Genomic DNA, 17,197 nt, shown 5'->3' on the forward strand with positions numbered 1-17,197 from the left:
AAAGCAAGCTAGCAAACAATATCAAAGTGGATAGTAAAAGTTTTTTCAAGTATGTAAATAAAAAATTAGAGATGAGAGTGAGGCCAGAGAAATAATAATGGAGGACAAGGAGATGGCAGATGAATTAAGTGAGTATTTTGCATGTCTTCACTTTAGAAGACACTAGTAGTGTGCCAGTTGTTGAAGGGTGTGAGGAAAGAGAAGTGAGTGCAGTTACTATAACAAAGGAGAAGACACTCAAAAAGCTGAAAGGCCTAAGGGTGCATAAGTCACCTGGACCAGATTAACTGCACCCTGGGGTTCTGAAAGAGGCTGTAGTAGAGATTATGGAGGTATTGGTAATAATCTTTGAAAAAAATCATTGAAGTGTGGCATGGTGCCAGAGGACTGAAAAATTGCATATGTCACTCTACTCTTTAAAAAATGAGAAAGGCAGCAGAAGGAAAATTATAGACCAGTTAGCCTGACCTCAGTGGTTGGAAAGATGTTGGGGTCAAGTGTTAAGGATGAGATTATGGAGTACTTGGTGACACTGGTCAAGATAGGACAAAGTCAGCATGGTTTCTTTAAGGGATAATCTTGCGTGACAAACCTGTTGGATTACAAGTAGGATAGGTAAAGGGGATGCAGTGGATGGGTTGTATATTTGGACTTTCAGAGGGCCTTTGACAAGGTGCCACACATGAGGCTGCTTTGCTTACCAAGTTAAGAGCCCATGGTATTACAGGAAAGTTACAGGCATTGTTAGAGCATTGGCTGATTGGTAGGAGGCAGAAAGTGGGAATAAAAGGATCCTTTTCTGGTTGACTGCCAGAGGTTGGTGTTGGGACCACTTATTTTTATACTGTATATCAATGATTCAGATGATAGAATAGACAGCCGTGTTGCCAAGTTGGCAGATGATACGAAGATTGGTGGAGGAAGATTGCTGCAGAAGACTTAGACAGATTAGGAGAATGGGCAAGAAAGTGGCAAATGAAATACAATTTTCTAAGTGGGGAGAAAATCCTAAAATCTGAGATGCAAGGGGATTTGGGAGTCCTTGTGCAGAACACCCTAAAGGTTAACTTTCAGGGTGAGTCGGTGGTGAGGAAGGCAAATGCTTATTTCAAGAGGTCTGGAATACAAGAGCAAGGATGTGATGCTGAGACCTTATACGGCACTGGTGAGGCTTCACCTTGAGTATTATGAACAGTTTTCGGCTCTTCATGTAAAAAAGGATGCGCTGGCATTGGAGAGGGTTCAGAGAAGTTTCACGAGGATGATTCTGGGAATGAAAGGGTTATCATATGAGGAACATTTGATGGGTCTGGGTCTGTATTCACTGAAATTTAGAAGGATGGGGGGGATCTCATTGAAACCTTTTGAATGTTGAAAAGCCTAGACAGAGTAGTTGTGGAAATGACATTTCCCATGATGGGGGAGTCTCAGACAAGAGGGCATAGCCTCAGGATAGAGGGGCATCCTTTTAAAACAGAAATGCAGATAAATTTCTTTAGCCAGAGGGTGGTGGATTTATGGAACTTGTTACCATGGGCAGCTGTGGAGGCCAGATCATTGGGTGTATTTAAGGCAGAGCTTGATAGATTCTTGATTGGACGTAGCATCATAGATTATGGGGAGAAAGCTAGGGAGTGGGGCTGAGGATGGGATAAAAAGGATCAGTCATGATTGAATGTTGGAGCAAACTCTATGGGCCAAATGGACTAATTCTACTCCTATGTCTTATGGTCTAAACATTACCAAAGCACCCTTTGCCAACCTTTCCCAATTCACAAGAAGTCCTCTTGTCAACAAAGATCAGTGGCAAGTATCAGGAGCATGGACTATTTTCCACATTTGGGATCCAATTCTCATTAAAGGCAGGTATTGACCAGGAAATTCATTATTGCCTCCAGTACAGCAACACAGCTTTCAGCCACCCAATGAATAGTATTTGGATATCAAGACGGCAAACTACAAGAACAAATAGGCTTATCAGGAAGCAGTGATACCCACACTCCTGATTCAGAGGTACTCATCCTCAGGGCTTTGGGAAGGTACCACTTAATACTATCTTTCTTTAGCCATCTGAATTCAATGGCAGGACCAGCAAAGCTACTTTAGGTTCCTCTTTTTTTTAAAAAAAGCTCTTCACATTCTGCAACACAAAATTGTTCCTCAGGTCTCTTTCCATTCTTACCTTAAACCTTTGCTCTCTAATTTTTGATTTACCTCAGCTATGCCCCCCTTGATATTAGATACCTTTGTACCTCTATAAAATCACCCTTCATCTCCTACACTCCAATGTACAAAGGCCTTACCTACCCAGCCTCTCCCTATAACTGAGGCCCTCATCAATGGATCATCATTCATTATTTTCATTCACTTCAACAAGATTCCATCACCAGTTTTACTTCCAGTCCCCTCCCCTTTCAACATTTTGAACAGACCATTCCTTTCATTGCTCCTTACTGCCATTCTATCCCCACCAACTACTTCCTTTCAAGCAACAAGTTCTCCTGAGACTGCAGCAGATGCCTGCCTTTTCACCTCTTCCCTTCCCACTACCCAGGGAATGCTGGAGGAACTCACCAGGTCAGGCAGCATCTATGGAAGAGAATAAACAGTTGACATTTTGGACCAAGACCCTTTATCAAGTCCCGGCCCATCTGCAGAATCTCTCGAGTACATCCAGGGAATCAAACAGTCTTTTGAAGTTAAACAATGATTCAGTTGCACTTCAAGTCAAGAGAGCTACATTCAGTGTCCACAATAATGATGTCCTCTACATTGATGAATCCAGTTATTAAAAAAGGATCTTTGACTTGAAGCAAAAGCTGCTTCTCTTTCTGGACATGCTTGCTGACCTGTTTGAGTGTCAATGTTTTCTGTTTTTGTTTTCATTCTCTGATCAGAAGCTACCATGTGAATATTTTGACATAATATTATGAGCGTTTTTGTCATGTGACAACCGTGTGGCACCTTGTAAATTTGTCTTTTGAGCAAACAATTATAAAATTGGATTTGATTTCTCATAGATTTCTTCAAAATTGTTTTAGATTTAAAAATCATGATTTTCTTTTCATAAAACCATACTTCCTTTGCATAATTATATCTCAAAAGTGTAGTGCCCTATTAGCTTAATAATAGATCCTCAAAATTGAATTGTCCTCTTCCAAAATGTTTTCGGCAACAACTATTTACTGACAAAGATCCCCAGAAAGGAAAAAACAATTAGATGGGGTCAGTCAACAAATTTGAAAATATCAAAGTTAAACATTAACAAATGTATATGACATATTGAAAGTAAATGCAACACACATCAAAGTTGCTGGTGAACGCAGCAGGCCAGGCAGCATCTCTAGGAGGAGGAACAGTCGACGTTTCAGGCCGAGACCCTTCGTCAGGACTAACTGAAGGAAGAGTTAGTAAGAGATTTGAAAGTGGGAGGGGGAGGGGGAGATCCAAAATGATAGGAGAAGACAGGAGGGGGAGGGATGGAGCCAAGAGCTGGACAGGTGATCATGGGACAGGAGGTTCGGGGAGAAAGACAAGGGCGGGGGGGGGAACCAGAGGATGGGCAAGGGGTATAGTCAGAGGGTCAGATGGAGAAAAAGGAAAGTGAGAGAAAGAATGTGTGTATAAAATTAAATAACAGATGGGGTACGAGGGGGAGGTGGGGCATTAGCGGAAGTTAGAGAAGTCGATGTTCATGCCATCAGGTTGAAGGCTACCCAGACGGAATATAAGGTGTTGTTCCTCCAACCTGAGTGTGGCTTCATCTTTACAGTAGAGGAGACTGTGGATAGACATGTCAGAATGGGAATGGGATGTGGAATTAAAATGTGTGGCCACTGGGAGATCCTGCTTTCTCTGGCGGACAGAGCATAGGTGTTCAGCAAAGCAGTCTCCCAGTCTGCGTCGGGTCTCACCAATATATAGAAGGCCACATCGGGAGCACCGGACGCAGTATATCACCCCAGCTGACTCACAGGTGAAGTGTCGCCTCACCTGGAAGGACTGTTTGGGGCCCTGAATGGTGGTAAGGGAGGAAGTGTAAGGGCATGTGTAACACTTGTTCCGCTTACAAGGATAAGTGCCAGGAGGGAGATCAGTGGGGAGGGATGGGGGGGACGAATGGACAAGGGAGTCACGTAGGGAGCGATCCCTGCGGAAAGCAGAGGAGGGGGAGGGGAAATGTGCTTAGTGGTGGGATCCGGTTGGAGGTGGCGAAGTTACGGAGAATAATATGTTGGACCCGGAGGCTGGTGGGGTGGTAGGTGAGGACCAGGGGAACCCTATTCCTATTGGGGTGGCGGGAGGATGGAGTGAGAGCAGATGTACGTGAAATGGGGGAGATGCGTTTGAGAGCAGAGTTGATAGTGGAGGAAGGGAAGCCCCTTTCTTTAAAAAAGGAGGACATCACCCTCGTCCTGGAATGAAAAGCCTCATCCTGAGAGCAGATGCGGCGGAGACGGAGGAATTGCAAGAAGGGGATGGCATTTTTGCAAGAGACAGGGTGAGAAGAGGAATAGTCCAGATAGCTGTGAGAGTCAGTAGACTTATAGTAGACATCAGTGGATAAGCTGTCTCCAGAGACAGAGACAGAAAGATCTAGAAAGGGGAGGGAGGTGTTATTTAATTTTATACACACATTCTTTCTCTCACTCTCCTTTTTCTCCCTCTGTCCCTCTGACTATACCCCTTGCCCATCCTCTGGTTTCCGCCACCACCTTGTCTTTCTCCCCAGACCTCCTGTCCCATGATCCTCTCGTATCCCCTTTGCCAATCACCTGTCCAGCTCTTGGCTCCATCCCTCCCCCTCCTGTCTTCTCCTATCATTTTGGATCTCCCCCTTCCCCTCCCACTTTCAAATCTCTTACTAACTCTTCCTTCAGTTAGTCCTGACGAAGGGTCTCGGCCTGAAACGTCGACTGTACCTCCTCCTAGAGATGCTGCCTGGCCTGCTGCGTTCACCAGCAACTTTGATGTGTGTTGCTTGAATTTCCAGCATCTGCAGAATTCCTGTTGTTTGAAAGTGAATGTGATTATTCTTCAGTCATTTGCCTTAGCTAAGATATCAACCTTCACAAATTTGCAAAGCCACCATTACTCTGGGCTCCTTTCTTTTCCATAATGTGTTATCTTGCCATGCAGGAAAAGAAGGTGAGAATGTTTGAGTTGCTTTTAAACAGGGAAATGAGAAGGGCACGTACACACATAGGTATAAAACACAAGAAACAAAGAAAGAAATAGTTCGAAGAGGTGTGTAGTGTACATCTAAATATAACGTGTAATAAAGTAGGAGTCATTGTGCAATTGCTAGAATGAAAAGGAAAATATGTCATGTCTTTAAATATTAATGAGTAATACTTGTCTTTCAGATTACAAATGAAATAGTACGTCAAATGGTTGAATCGCAAGGAATGTATAACTTAGACAAACCAGGAGACTTTACTAAAATCGTTGATGTGCAATTAATGGCTGCAATGATTCATCCAGGAGGCGGACGCAATGACATTCCTCAGCGGCTAAAGCGGCAGTTCACAATCTTCAACTGTACACTCCCAACCAATGCTTCAATTGACAAGATTTTTGGTAAGTTCTGGTTTGTTTTTGTTAATTATAGCAGCTTTGCAGCAAATGCTGCCATTATGTTGTTCGTTCTACTTAGAAATTTACATGCCACAATTTGCATATATGAATTGTCATTGGGCAAGATGATGACTTGAAAATCAACTGTCAAGTCTTTCCATATGCAGTCATCAACAGGGCTTTTCTGCTGTTCTACAGCAGCATCTAGAAACCCAGTTGTAAAGTTATAAAAAGCTGATTGTCATGTAATTCATTCCAAGAGATGTACTGACACAGTGTACTCAGCCACATTGTGGAAATCTCTTCATTGCATTTCATAATACCAATATTAAACTGATTAGAGTAACATTTGATAATATAACTTAGTCATAATTTACTTGAATCCCACTTAATGTAGGATTATGGGAGAAAATTTGGAACAGATTCATTCAAGTTCATTTAAGTTGGGTCAAGTTATAGACATAAAACACTACAGTGCAAGAAGATCCTTTGCTCCATGATCTCTGTCCTAACCATGAGGCCAATTCCATCTGCCTGCCTGTGGTCCATAGTTCTCCATTGTCTGTCTGTATATGTGCCTACCTAAATGTTTCTTAAATATTGCTGTTTTATCTGCTTCCACCACTTTTCCCTGGCAGCATGTTACAGGCACCCACCAGTTTCTGTTCTTTTTTTTAAAAAAAATGAAAAACTGCCCCTCAAATTTCTTTCGAGTTTTTGTCCACTCACTTTAAATCTATGCCTTCTAGTATTTGACATTTCCTTTCTAGGAGAAGGACTCTATCCTACCTGTCCCTCTCATATTTTGTATACTTCTAGCAGGCCTCCTATCAGCCACCAGTACTGGGGGAAAAAAACTTCCTCTGGACACCCTCCCTATATTTTCCTCCAATCATTTTAAAATTATGCCCCCTCATATTAGCCATTTCCATCCTGAAAATGTCTCTGGCTATCCACTCAATCTATGCCTCTTATCATCTTGTATCAGGTCATATTTCATCTTCTTTTGCTTCAAAGAGAAAAGCTCTAGCTCGCTGAACCTATCCTCAAACAACATGCTCTCTAATCCAGGCAGCACTCTGCACACTATTTCAAGATTCCACATTTTCCCTACAAGGAGGTGACCAGAAATGAGCATAATATTACAAGTGTGGTCTAACCAGGATTTTTATAAAAGCTGCAACATTGCCTCATGGCTCTTGAATTCAAAGTTCAAAGTAAATTTACTGTCAAAGTACATGCTGTATATGTTGCCATATACAACCCTGAGATTCATTTTCTATGGGCATACTCAATGAGTCCATAATAGAGTAATAACCATAATAACAGAATCAATGAAAGACCACACAAACATGGGTGTTCAACCAGTGTGCAAATACAAACAGAAAGATAAAATAATGATAAATAAGAAATAAATGTCAGGAACATGAGATGAAGGGTCCTTGAAAGTTTTTTAAGGACTTAAGGGAGGTTTTACACTAATATGGCAGGGGGATGGGAACCCACACAGAAAAGAAGAGGGAAGTGATGCAAAGACCAAAGCTAGAGTTAATGAAGAAAAAAGTAAGAGTAGAGTGCATAAAAGTAAAAAGCAAAAATCACATAGGTCACCAGATTATAAAAGGACAATGAGTATAAGGGCACTTTATCTAAATGCCCGTAGTGTTAGAAACAAGGTTAGTGAACTTGTGGCACAGATCTGTACCAAGGCATATGATTTAGTGGCCATTACAGAAACATGGTTGCAAGGTAGAGATGACTGAGAATGAAATATCCAAGGGTATCAGGAAATACGGAAAGATAGGCAGGAAGGCAGATGAGGTGAGGTGGCACACTTGGTTAGGGATGAGATCAGGGCGATTGTGAGAGATGATATAAGATCTACGGAGCAGAATGTTGAGTCCATCTGGGTAGAGATTAAGAATAGTAAAGGGAAAAAAATCACTGGTGGGTGTTGTCTATGGGCCACCTAATAAAAATATTGCAGTGGCAGAGGCGATTAACCAAGAAATAATTGATGTTTGTAAGAACGGAACGGCAGTTGTCATGGGGAATTTTAACTTTCACATAGATTGGGTGAATCAGGTTGGTCAAGGAAGTCTTGAGGAGGATTTCATAGAATGCATCCGTGATGGCTTTCTTGAGCGGCATGTTAGTGAACCTGTAAGGGAAAATACTATCTTAGATCTGGTCCTGTACAATGGGACAGGTAAGATTAACGATCTTGTAGTCAGGGATCCTCTTGGAAAGAGTGATCATAGAATGGTTGAATTTTGCATACAGATGGAGGATGAAATAGTTAGATCTAAAACTAGTGTATTATGCTTGAACAAGGGAGACTACAATGAGATGAGGGAGGAGTTGGCTAATGTGGATTGGGAGCACAGGCTTTTTGGTAGGACAGTTGAGGAACAGTGGAATACTTTCAAAGAGATTTTTCACAGTGCTTAACAGAAGTATATTCTAGTCAAAAGTAAGGACAGTAAGTGTGGGGAGAGCCAGCCTTGGATATCTAAGGAAATAAAAGATAGTATCAAATTAAAAGGTCATGTGTACAGAGTCACGAAGAGTAGTGGGAGACTGGAGGATTGGGAAAACTTTAAAAAGCAACAAAGAACAACTAAACATGAAATAAGGAAAGGGAAGATAGAGTATGAAAGTAAATTAGCACAAAATATAAAAACAGATAGCAAAAGTTTTTGTGAGTATATAAAGTGGAAGGGGGTGGCCAAAGTCAGTGTAGGTCCCTTGGAAGACGAGAAGGGGAAATTGATATTGGGTGATAAGGAAATGGCTGAGGCATTGAATGACTACTCTGTGTTGGTCTTCATGGTGGAGGGCATGTCTAATATGCCAAAGAGGGATTTATGGAAGAAATAGGAGGTGAGGACCTCAATAAAATCACTATCACTAAAGAGATAGTGATGAGTAAACTAGAGGGCATGAAAGTAGATAAGTCCCCTGGTCCTGATGGGATGCATGCCAGGGTGCTGAGGGAATTGGTGGAGGTTGTAGTAGACGCATTGGTAATCACTTATCAAAACTGTCTGGACTCTGGGCAGGTCCCAGCAGATTGGAAGACAGCAAATATCATGCCACTTTTTAAAAAAGGATATAGGCAAAAGACAGGCAACTATAGGCTAGTTAGCTTAACATCTGTGGTCAGGAAAATGCTTGAAGCTGTTATTAAGGAAGAAATAGCGAAACATTTAGAAAGGAGTGGTTCCATTAGACAGATGTAGCATGGATTCAGAAAGGGCAGGTCCTGTTTGACAAACTTACTGGAGTTCTTTGAGGACATAATGAGTGCAGTGGATAGAGGGGAACAGGTGGATGTCATATACTCGGATTTCCAGAAGGCGTTTGATAAGGTGCCGCACAAGAAACTTATAGATAAGATACGGATGCATGGAGTCGGAGGAAGTGTATTGGCATGGATAGTGGATTGGTTAACCAACAGAAGGCAGAGAATTGGTATAAATGGGTGTTTCTCCAGTTGCAATCAGTGGGGGTGGGGGCGGGGGCGGGGGTGGTGCTGGGCCTGGGCCTGGGCCTGCAGCTGTTTACCATTTACATTGATGATTTGGAAGAGGGGACTGAGTGTAGCATAGCAAAATTTGCTGGTGATGCTAAACTAAGTGGAAAAGCAACTCATACAGAGGATGTGGAAAGTCTGCAGAGGGATATAGATAGGTTAAGTGAGTGGGCCGAGGTCTGGCAGATGGAATACAATCTTGGTAAACGCTAGATCATCCATTTTGGAAGGAATAATAGAAGAGCAGATTATTATTTAAGTGGTGAAAGATTGCAGCATGCTGTTGTACAGAGGGACTTGCGAGTGCTTGTTCATGAATCACAGAAAGTCGGCTTGCAAGTACAACAGGTCATTAAGAAGGCAAACGGAATGTTGGCCTTCATTGCTAGAGGGATTGAATTCAAGAGCAGGGAGGTCATGTTGCAACTATACAGGGTACTGGTGAGGCTGCACCTGGAGTACTGCGTGCAGTTCTGGTCTCCGTACTTGAGGAAGGATATACTGGCTTTGCAGGCAGTGCAGAGGAGGTTCACCAGGTTGATTCCAGGGATGAAGGGGTTAACCTATGAGGAGAGCTTGAGTGGCCTGGGACTATACTCTCTGGAATTCAGAAGAATAAGAGGGGATCTTATAGAAACATACAAAATTTTGAAAGGGATAGATAAGATAGAAGTAGGAAAGTTGTTTCCATTGGTAGGTGAGACTAGAACTAGGGGACATTGCCTCAAGATTCAGGGGAGAAGATTCAAGACGGAGATGAAGAGAAACTGTTTTTCCCAGAGAGTGGTGAATCTGTGGAATTCTTGCCCAGGGAAGCAGTTGAGGCTTCTTCACTAAATATATTTAAGATACAGTTAGATAAAATTTTACATAGTAGGGGAATTAAGGGTTATGGGGAAAAGGCAGGTAATTGGTGCTGAGTTTACAGACAGATCAGCCATGATCTTATTGAATTGCAGGGCAGGCTTGATGGGCCGGATGTCCTACTCCTGCTCCTATTCCTTAGGTTCTTATGTTCTTATGAAAGTGAGTCCATAGGTTGCAGGAACAATTCAACAATGGAGTAATTGAAGTTGAGTAAAGTTATCCCCTTGGGCTTCAAGAGTCTGATGGTTGGGGTGTAATAGCCGTTCCTAAACCTGGGAATGAGTCCTGAGGCTCCTGTACCACCTTCTGATGGGAGCAGTGAAAAGAGAGCATGTCCTGGGTGATGGGGGTCCCTGATGATAGATGCTGCTTTCCTGCAACAGCATTTCATGTAGATATGCTCAATAGTGAGGAGGGCTTTACTTGTGATAGGCAGGACCGTATCCTCTACTTTTTGTAGGATTTTCTGTTTAAGGGCATTAGTGTTTCTATACCAGCCTGTGATGCAGTCAGTCAATACACACTCTACCACACATCTATAGAAGTTTGTCAAGCCCTACTAAACAAGGCCAACACAACATACACCTTCTTAACAACCCTACCTACTTGCGCGGCAACTTTGAGGCATCTATGAACATGGACCTCAAGATCCCTCGGATCCTCCTTACTGCTAAGAAACCTGACATTAATCCTGTATACTGCCTTCAAATTTGACCTTACAATGTAAATTACTTAACACTTTTCTGGATTGAACTCCACCTGCCACTTCTCAGTCCAGCTTTGCATTCTGTCAATGTCCCTATGACAACCTTCTACATATCCACAACACCACCAACCTTCATGTCATTTGCAAACTTACTAATCACCCTTCCACTTCCTCATCCAAGTCATTTATAAAATTCACAAAGAGCAAGGGTCCTAGAACATATCCCTGCAGAACACCACTGGTCACCAACCTCCAGGCAAAATACTCTCCATCTACAACCACCCTCTACCTTCTATGGGCAAGCCAACTCTGAATCCACATAGCCAACTTTACTGGATCCCATTACTTCTGACTTTCCGAAATCCTTATCAAACACCTTACAAAAGTCCATATACACCACATCCACAGCTCTAACTTCATCAATGTGCTTTGTCACATCATCAAATAATTCAATCAGGCTCATGAGGCATGATCTACTCCACACACAGCCATGCTGACTATCTCTAGACTATGCTTCTCCAAATGTTTGTAAATCCTGTCTCTAAAAATCTTCTCCATTCATTTGCCCAATACTGAAGTAAGACTCACAGGTCTGTAATTCCTAGGGTTATCCCTACTCCCTTTTTTTGAACAAAGCAATAACAGTTGTCACCCTCCAATTATCTGGTACTATAGCTGTAGCCAGTGAAGACGCAAAGGTCATCACCAATTTTTTTTCCCCTCACTTCCCATAGTAACCTGGGGAGTATCCCACCTGGCCCTGGGGACTTATCTATCCTAATGTTTTCCAAAGGTTTCAGCACATCCTCTTTCTTAACGTCTACATGTTTTAGCATATCAGCCTGATTTACGCTGTCCTCACAGACGTCAAGGTCCCTCTCACTGGTGAATAATGAAGCAAGGGACCGCCACTACTTCCTCTGGCTCCAGGCACATGTTCCCCAATCAGTCCTATCCTCACTCTAGTCACCTTCCTATTCTTCACATAATTTCTCTTAACCTTATTCACCAAGGCCTTCTCATGCCCCTGTCTAGCTCCCCTAAGTCCAATCTTCAGCTCTTTCCTGGCTACCTTGTAACTCTCTAGAGCCCTGTCTGATCTTGCTTCCTCCTAACTGGATATTACACATCACCTGTCAACCATGATTCCTTCACCCTGCCTCAATGAAACAAACTTATCCAGACTCATAAGGATAACTATGCACCCTGTGGGAAAAGTATTAAAATGGGGGAGGTCAAATTATGTAGGAGAGTTAATTGGAAACAGCTGTTCTTTGGCAAATCCACTTCTGAAATGTGGAGGATGTTTATCAACTGCAAAGAAGTAATGTCCCCTGTATGTTCCTATAAGGTGGAAGGACAAGGACAGCTAGGTAAGAGAATCTAGAATGACAAGAAGGCAAAAGAAGCTAAGATCAAACAGAGCCCATGAGAATTATAAAGAAGATAGAAAGGAATTAGGAGGGGCTGTAAAAAATTCTAGGCAAGTAGGATTCAAGAAGTTCCCAGGGTATTCTATACATATTTCATAGAGTAAGAGGATAACTAAGAAGACAATAGAACTACTTGAAGATAAACAAGAGAACAAGTGCTTAGAGGCAGAGGATGTTCGAAGTATGTATAAATTATACAACCTTGAGATTCGTCTCCTCACAGTTGGCCGAAAAACAAGAAACCTGAAAGAACTCAAATAAAAATAAAAGACCAACACCCAATGTGCAGAGAAAGAGGGGGGAAACACAAAACATGCGAACAATAGAAGCAAGCAACAGCATTATGAACCAAACTGAGCCCATAAACCAATACGCTGGAGCAGCCAGAGTAGGCCCAAAGCCTCTGTCTCAAGTTCATTATATAGCAGGCAAATCACCGCAAAGCTCACAGACACGAAGTGTGTAGCAGCCAGAGCAGTTTTATAGCTTCAGTGCCATGGAGAGAAGTGAATGTTGTGGGAAAGCAAGCAGAATTGGCCCGACCCTTGCCTCTGGTCCTGACATCCTGCCTTTCCAGTCTATCTGGGCCGGTGTTTTAAGTGGTCCAAACACTGGGTCATCCCTCACATTAGGACCTGGGCCCCACCGCAGCAATACTTTCTCGGCTTGGACTTTGCCGTCCAACCTGAACTCTTTCTTAACCTTTTCACATTGGCCTGGTGCTTAAATTGATCCAACCTCGCACCCGATTTAGGTGGCGGACATTGAAACTCCTCTCCAAATTGCTCACTCCAACTGCATCCCGAACTCCGAAACCATCTCGAATACATTCCATTCTGACTTTGCAATGCACCATCATGGCTCACCCTTCAAGTCCGCTTCTAAATTAGTACTTTTGAGTCATAGAGTCACAGAGCACTTTAGCACAGAAACAAACCCTTTGGTCCATCTAGTGTTTGCTGAACTGTTACTTGTGCCTTGACCATTGCCCTCCATACCCCCACCATTCATGTACTGATCCAAATACCTCTTAAATGTTGAAATCAAATCCATATCCACCTCACTTCCACTGGCAGCTTGTTCCACACTCTCAACACCCTCTGAATGAAGAAGTTCCCTTTCAGGTTCCCCTTAAATATTTCATCTTCAATCTTTAATGTATGAGCTCTACTTCTAGATTTATCCAACCTCAGTGGAAAAAGCCAGCTTGCACTTATCTAATCCATACCCTTCATAATTTTGTAAATCTCAGTCAAATCTCCCCTCATTCTCCTAAACTTCCGGGGAATGAAGTCCTAACCTCTTCAAGCTTGCCCTATAACTCATCCTCAAGTAACAGCAAAATACTTGTAAATCTTCTCTGCACACTTTCAATCTTGTATTTTTCCTCTAGATAGTAGACCAGAACTGCACACAATTCTCCAAGTTAGGCCTCACCAGTGTCTTGTACAAATTCAACATTAAATCCCAATTCCTGTACTCAATACCTTTTCGTTATTTATTTATGTCTCCATCTCTATCTCTATACGTGCGGAATAGGCCCTTCCGGCCCTTCAAGCCTTGCAATCCAGCAACCACTGATTTAACCCTAGTTTAAACACAGAACAGTTTACAATGGCCAATTAACCTACTAACCAGTACATCTTTGGACTGTGGGAGGAAACCAGAGCACCCAGAGAAAACCCACATTTTCCATTGAGAGGACATAACAGATGATATAGATGACATCGGAATTGAACTCCGAACTCTGAAGCTCCAAGCTGTAATAGTGTCACACTATTAGGCTACAGTGGCGCCCCAGATTTATGAAGGCCAATGTGCCAAAAGCTCTCTTTACAACCCTATCTACTTGTGATGCCACTTTCAAGGAATTATAGATTTGTACTCCCAGATCCCTCTGTTCCACTGTACCCCTCAGTGAACCCTACCATTCACTGTGTAAGTCCTACTCTGGTTTGTCCTCCCAAATTTCAACACATCACACTTGTCTGCATTAAAACCTGCCATTTTTCAGCCCAGTTTAACAACTGGTCCAGATCCAGCTGCAAGCTTTGATAGCCTTCCTCATTGGCCAGAGTCAAAATCAGAATCAGGTTTAATATTATTGGTATATGTCGTGAAATTTGTTGTTTTCCGGCAGCAGTACATTGCAAGGTGTAATAATAAACACTATAAATTACAATAAATATTATATAATTAAATAGTGCAAAAAGAGAGGGAAAATAAACTGAGGTAGTGTTCATTCAGAATTCTGATGGCAGTGAGGAAAATGTTGAGTGTGTGTCTTTGGACTCCTGTACCTTCTCCTTAATGGAAGCAATGAGAAGAGGGCATGCCCTGGATGATGTTTCTTAATGACAGTTTCCACCTTTTTGAGGCATCGCCTTTTGAAGATGTCCTAAATGCTGGGAGAGCTAGTGCCCACGATGGAACTGGCTGAGCCTGGAACATTCTGCAACTTTTTTTGATCTTGTGTAGTGCCCCCTCCATACTGGTCATTGATGCAACCAGTTAGAATGCTCTCCATGATACTTGTAGAAATTTGCGAGAGTCTTTGGTGATGTACCAAGTCTCCTCAAACTCCTATTGAAATAAAGCCGCTGTTAAGCCTTCTTGGTAATTGCATTAATATGTTGGGCCCAGGATATGCTGTATATTCAGAGATGTTGACTCTCAGGAACTTGAAGCTGCTCACATTTTCCACTGTTGATCTCTGGATGAGGACTGATGTGTGTTCCTTCGACTTCCCCTTCCTGAAGTCCACAATCAATCCCTTGGTCTGACGATGAGTGCAAGATTGCTGTTGCAACATCGCTCAACCAGCTCACTCCTGTATGTCTCCTTGACACCGTCTGAAATTTTGCCAACAAAAGTTGCATCATTGGCAAATTTATAGATGGCATTTGAGTTGTGCTTAGCCATATACTCGTGGGTGTAGCGAGAGTAGAGCAGTGGGCTATATGCATGTCCTTGAGGTGCGCTAGTGTTGATTGTCAGCGAGGAGGAGATGTTATTTCCAATATGCACTGACTTTAGTTTCCTGATGAAGAATCCAAAGATTCAATTGCAGAAGGAGGTACAGGTGTCCAGCTTTTAGAGTTTGTTGATTAGTACTGAGGATATGATGGTGTAAAACACTGAACTGTAATCAATAAACAGAAGTATGGCATAGGTATTGCTATTGTTCAGGTGATCCAAGGCCGAATGGAGAACCTGTGAGATTGCATCCACTGTAGACCTATTGTGGCAATCAGCAAATTGCAGTGGGTCCAGTTCCTTGCTTAGGCAGGAATTGATTTTGGCCATGGCCAACCTCTTAAAGCACTTCATCACAGCAGATGTAAGTACAACTGAGCGATAGTCATTGAGGCAGCTCACCCTGTTCTTTTTGGGCACTGGTATGATTGTCGGCCTTTTGAAGCAGGTAGGAAACTCTTGGTGCAATAGTGAGAGGTTGAAGATGTCCTGCTCTTGGTTGGCACAGGTATTCAGAGTCCTACCGGGTATACCATCAAGGCCTGCTCCCTTGCGATGGTTCACCCTCATGAACAATGCTCTGACATCAGCCTTCAAGAAAGATTATAGGGTCACCAGATGCTGCAGGGATTGTTTTATTCTCCCTTTCAAAGCATGCATAAAAGGCATTCAGCTCATTTGGGAGTGAAGCATCACAGCCATTCATGGTGTTAGGTTTTTCCTTGTAGTGAGTAATGGCCTGCAATACTTGGCAGAGCTGACTTGCATCTAATTCTGCCTCTAACTTCAATCAGAATTGTTCTTATGTTCTTAAAGTAGCCTTCTTTAGGTCATACCTGGACTGTTTATTTAGTTCTGGATCACCGATCTTGAATGCCACAGATCTAACCCACAGCAGACTATGAATTCCCTGGTTCATCCACAGCTTTTAGGTTGTGTTTGTCTGGTTTGCTCTCAAAGGCACGCACTCATCCACACAGGTCTTAATGAAGTCGGAGTACTTACTCAGATTTGAAGATGAATCCCTGAATATTGTCCAGTCCATCAACTCAAAGCAGTTCTGTAAGCGTTCCTCTGTCTCCTTTGACCATGCCTTCCTGGTTTTCACCACTGGTGTTGCAGTCTTTAGTCTCTGTTTATACGCTAGGAGTAGAAGTACTGTACAGCGATCGGACTTTCCAAAGTGTGGGCGTGGGATGGCACAGTAAGTGTTCTTGGTGGTGGTATAAAAGTGGTCAAGTGTGTTGGCTCCTCTGGTTCCATGGGTGATATATTGATGTTAGTTGTTCAGAGGCTTCTTCAAGCTGGTCCGGTTGAACTCCGGTGCAGTAGTAGGGAAGGCATCAGGATGTGTTGATTCAAGACTGCTGATGACAGTACTCAGTTCCTCCAGTGCCTGCCTGACATTGACCTGAGGTGGAATGTACACAGCTTTATACTTTATACTTTATTGTCACCAAACAATTGATACTAGAACGTACAATCATCACAGCGATATTTGATTCTGCGCTTCCCGCTCCCTGGATTACAAATCAATAGTAAATATTAAGAATTTAAATTATAAATCATAAATAGAAAATAGTAAAATGGAAAGTAAGGTAGCTGCCAGGATAATGGCGGAGAACTCCCTCAGCAAATAAAATGGATGCAACCTGACTGCCGGATGTTCCAAGTCAGGTGAGCAAGACTGAGACAGAAACATAGAACATAGAAACATAGAAAACCTACAGCACAATACAGGCCCTTTGGCCCACAAAGTTGTGCCGAACATGTCCTTACCTTAGAAGTTACTAGGGTTATCCATAGCCCTCTATTTTTCTATGCTCCATGTACCTATCCAAAAGTCTCTTAAAAGACCCTATTGTATCTGCCTCCACCACAATGAATTAATCATGAAGTATACTGTACTCCCCTTCATCTACCTTTTAAAAGACTTAATTGACTAGTGTTTGCAGAGAATGGTGAAGCCATCAAGCTGCAGCTCTATGGCTGAACTGGTGGGATGTCCCTCTGTACTACAATTTTGCTCTGAGGTCTTCAATTTTATTTTCCAGAGACTGTACATTTGCCAGCAGGATAGTTGGAAGTGAGAGGCTAAGGCTT

General features: G+C 42.6%; 1 protein-coding gene across 1 annotated transcript in view; it reads left to right on the forward strand.

The window, feature by feature from the left end:
- The window catches only part of LOC134357440 (dynein axonemal heavy chain 8-like), a 1,088,497-nt gene that overhangs the window by 781,317 nt on the left and 289,983 nt on the right, over positions 1-17,197 (forward strand). The window contains exon 57 of the mRNA XM_063069028.1: positions 5,367-5,580. Coding sequence (XP_062925098.1) covers positions 5,367-5,580 — 214 coding nt within the window. The remainder of the gene's footprint in view (positions 1-5,366; positions 5,581-17,197) is intronic.

This window comes from Mobula hypostoma, chromosome 2, assembly GCF_963921235.1.
Source record: "Mobula hypostoma chromosome 2, sMobHyp1.1, whole genome shotgun sequence".
Taxonomy (NCBI): Eukaryota; Metazoa; Chordata; class Chondrichthyes; order Myliobatiformes; family Myliobatidae; genus Mobula; species Mobula hypostoma.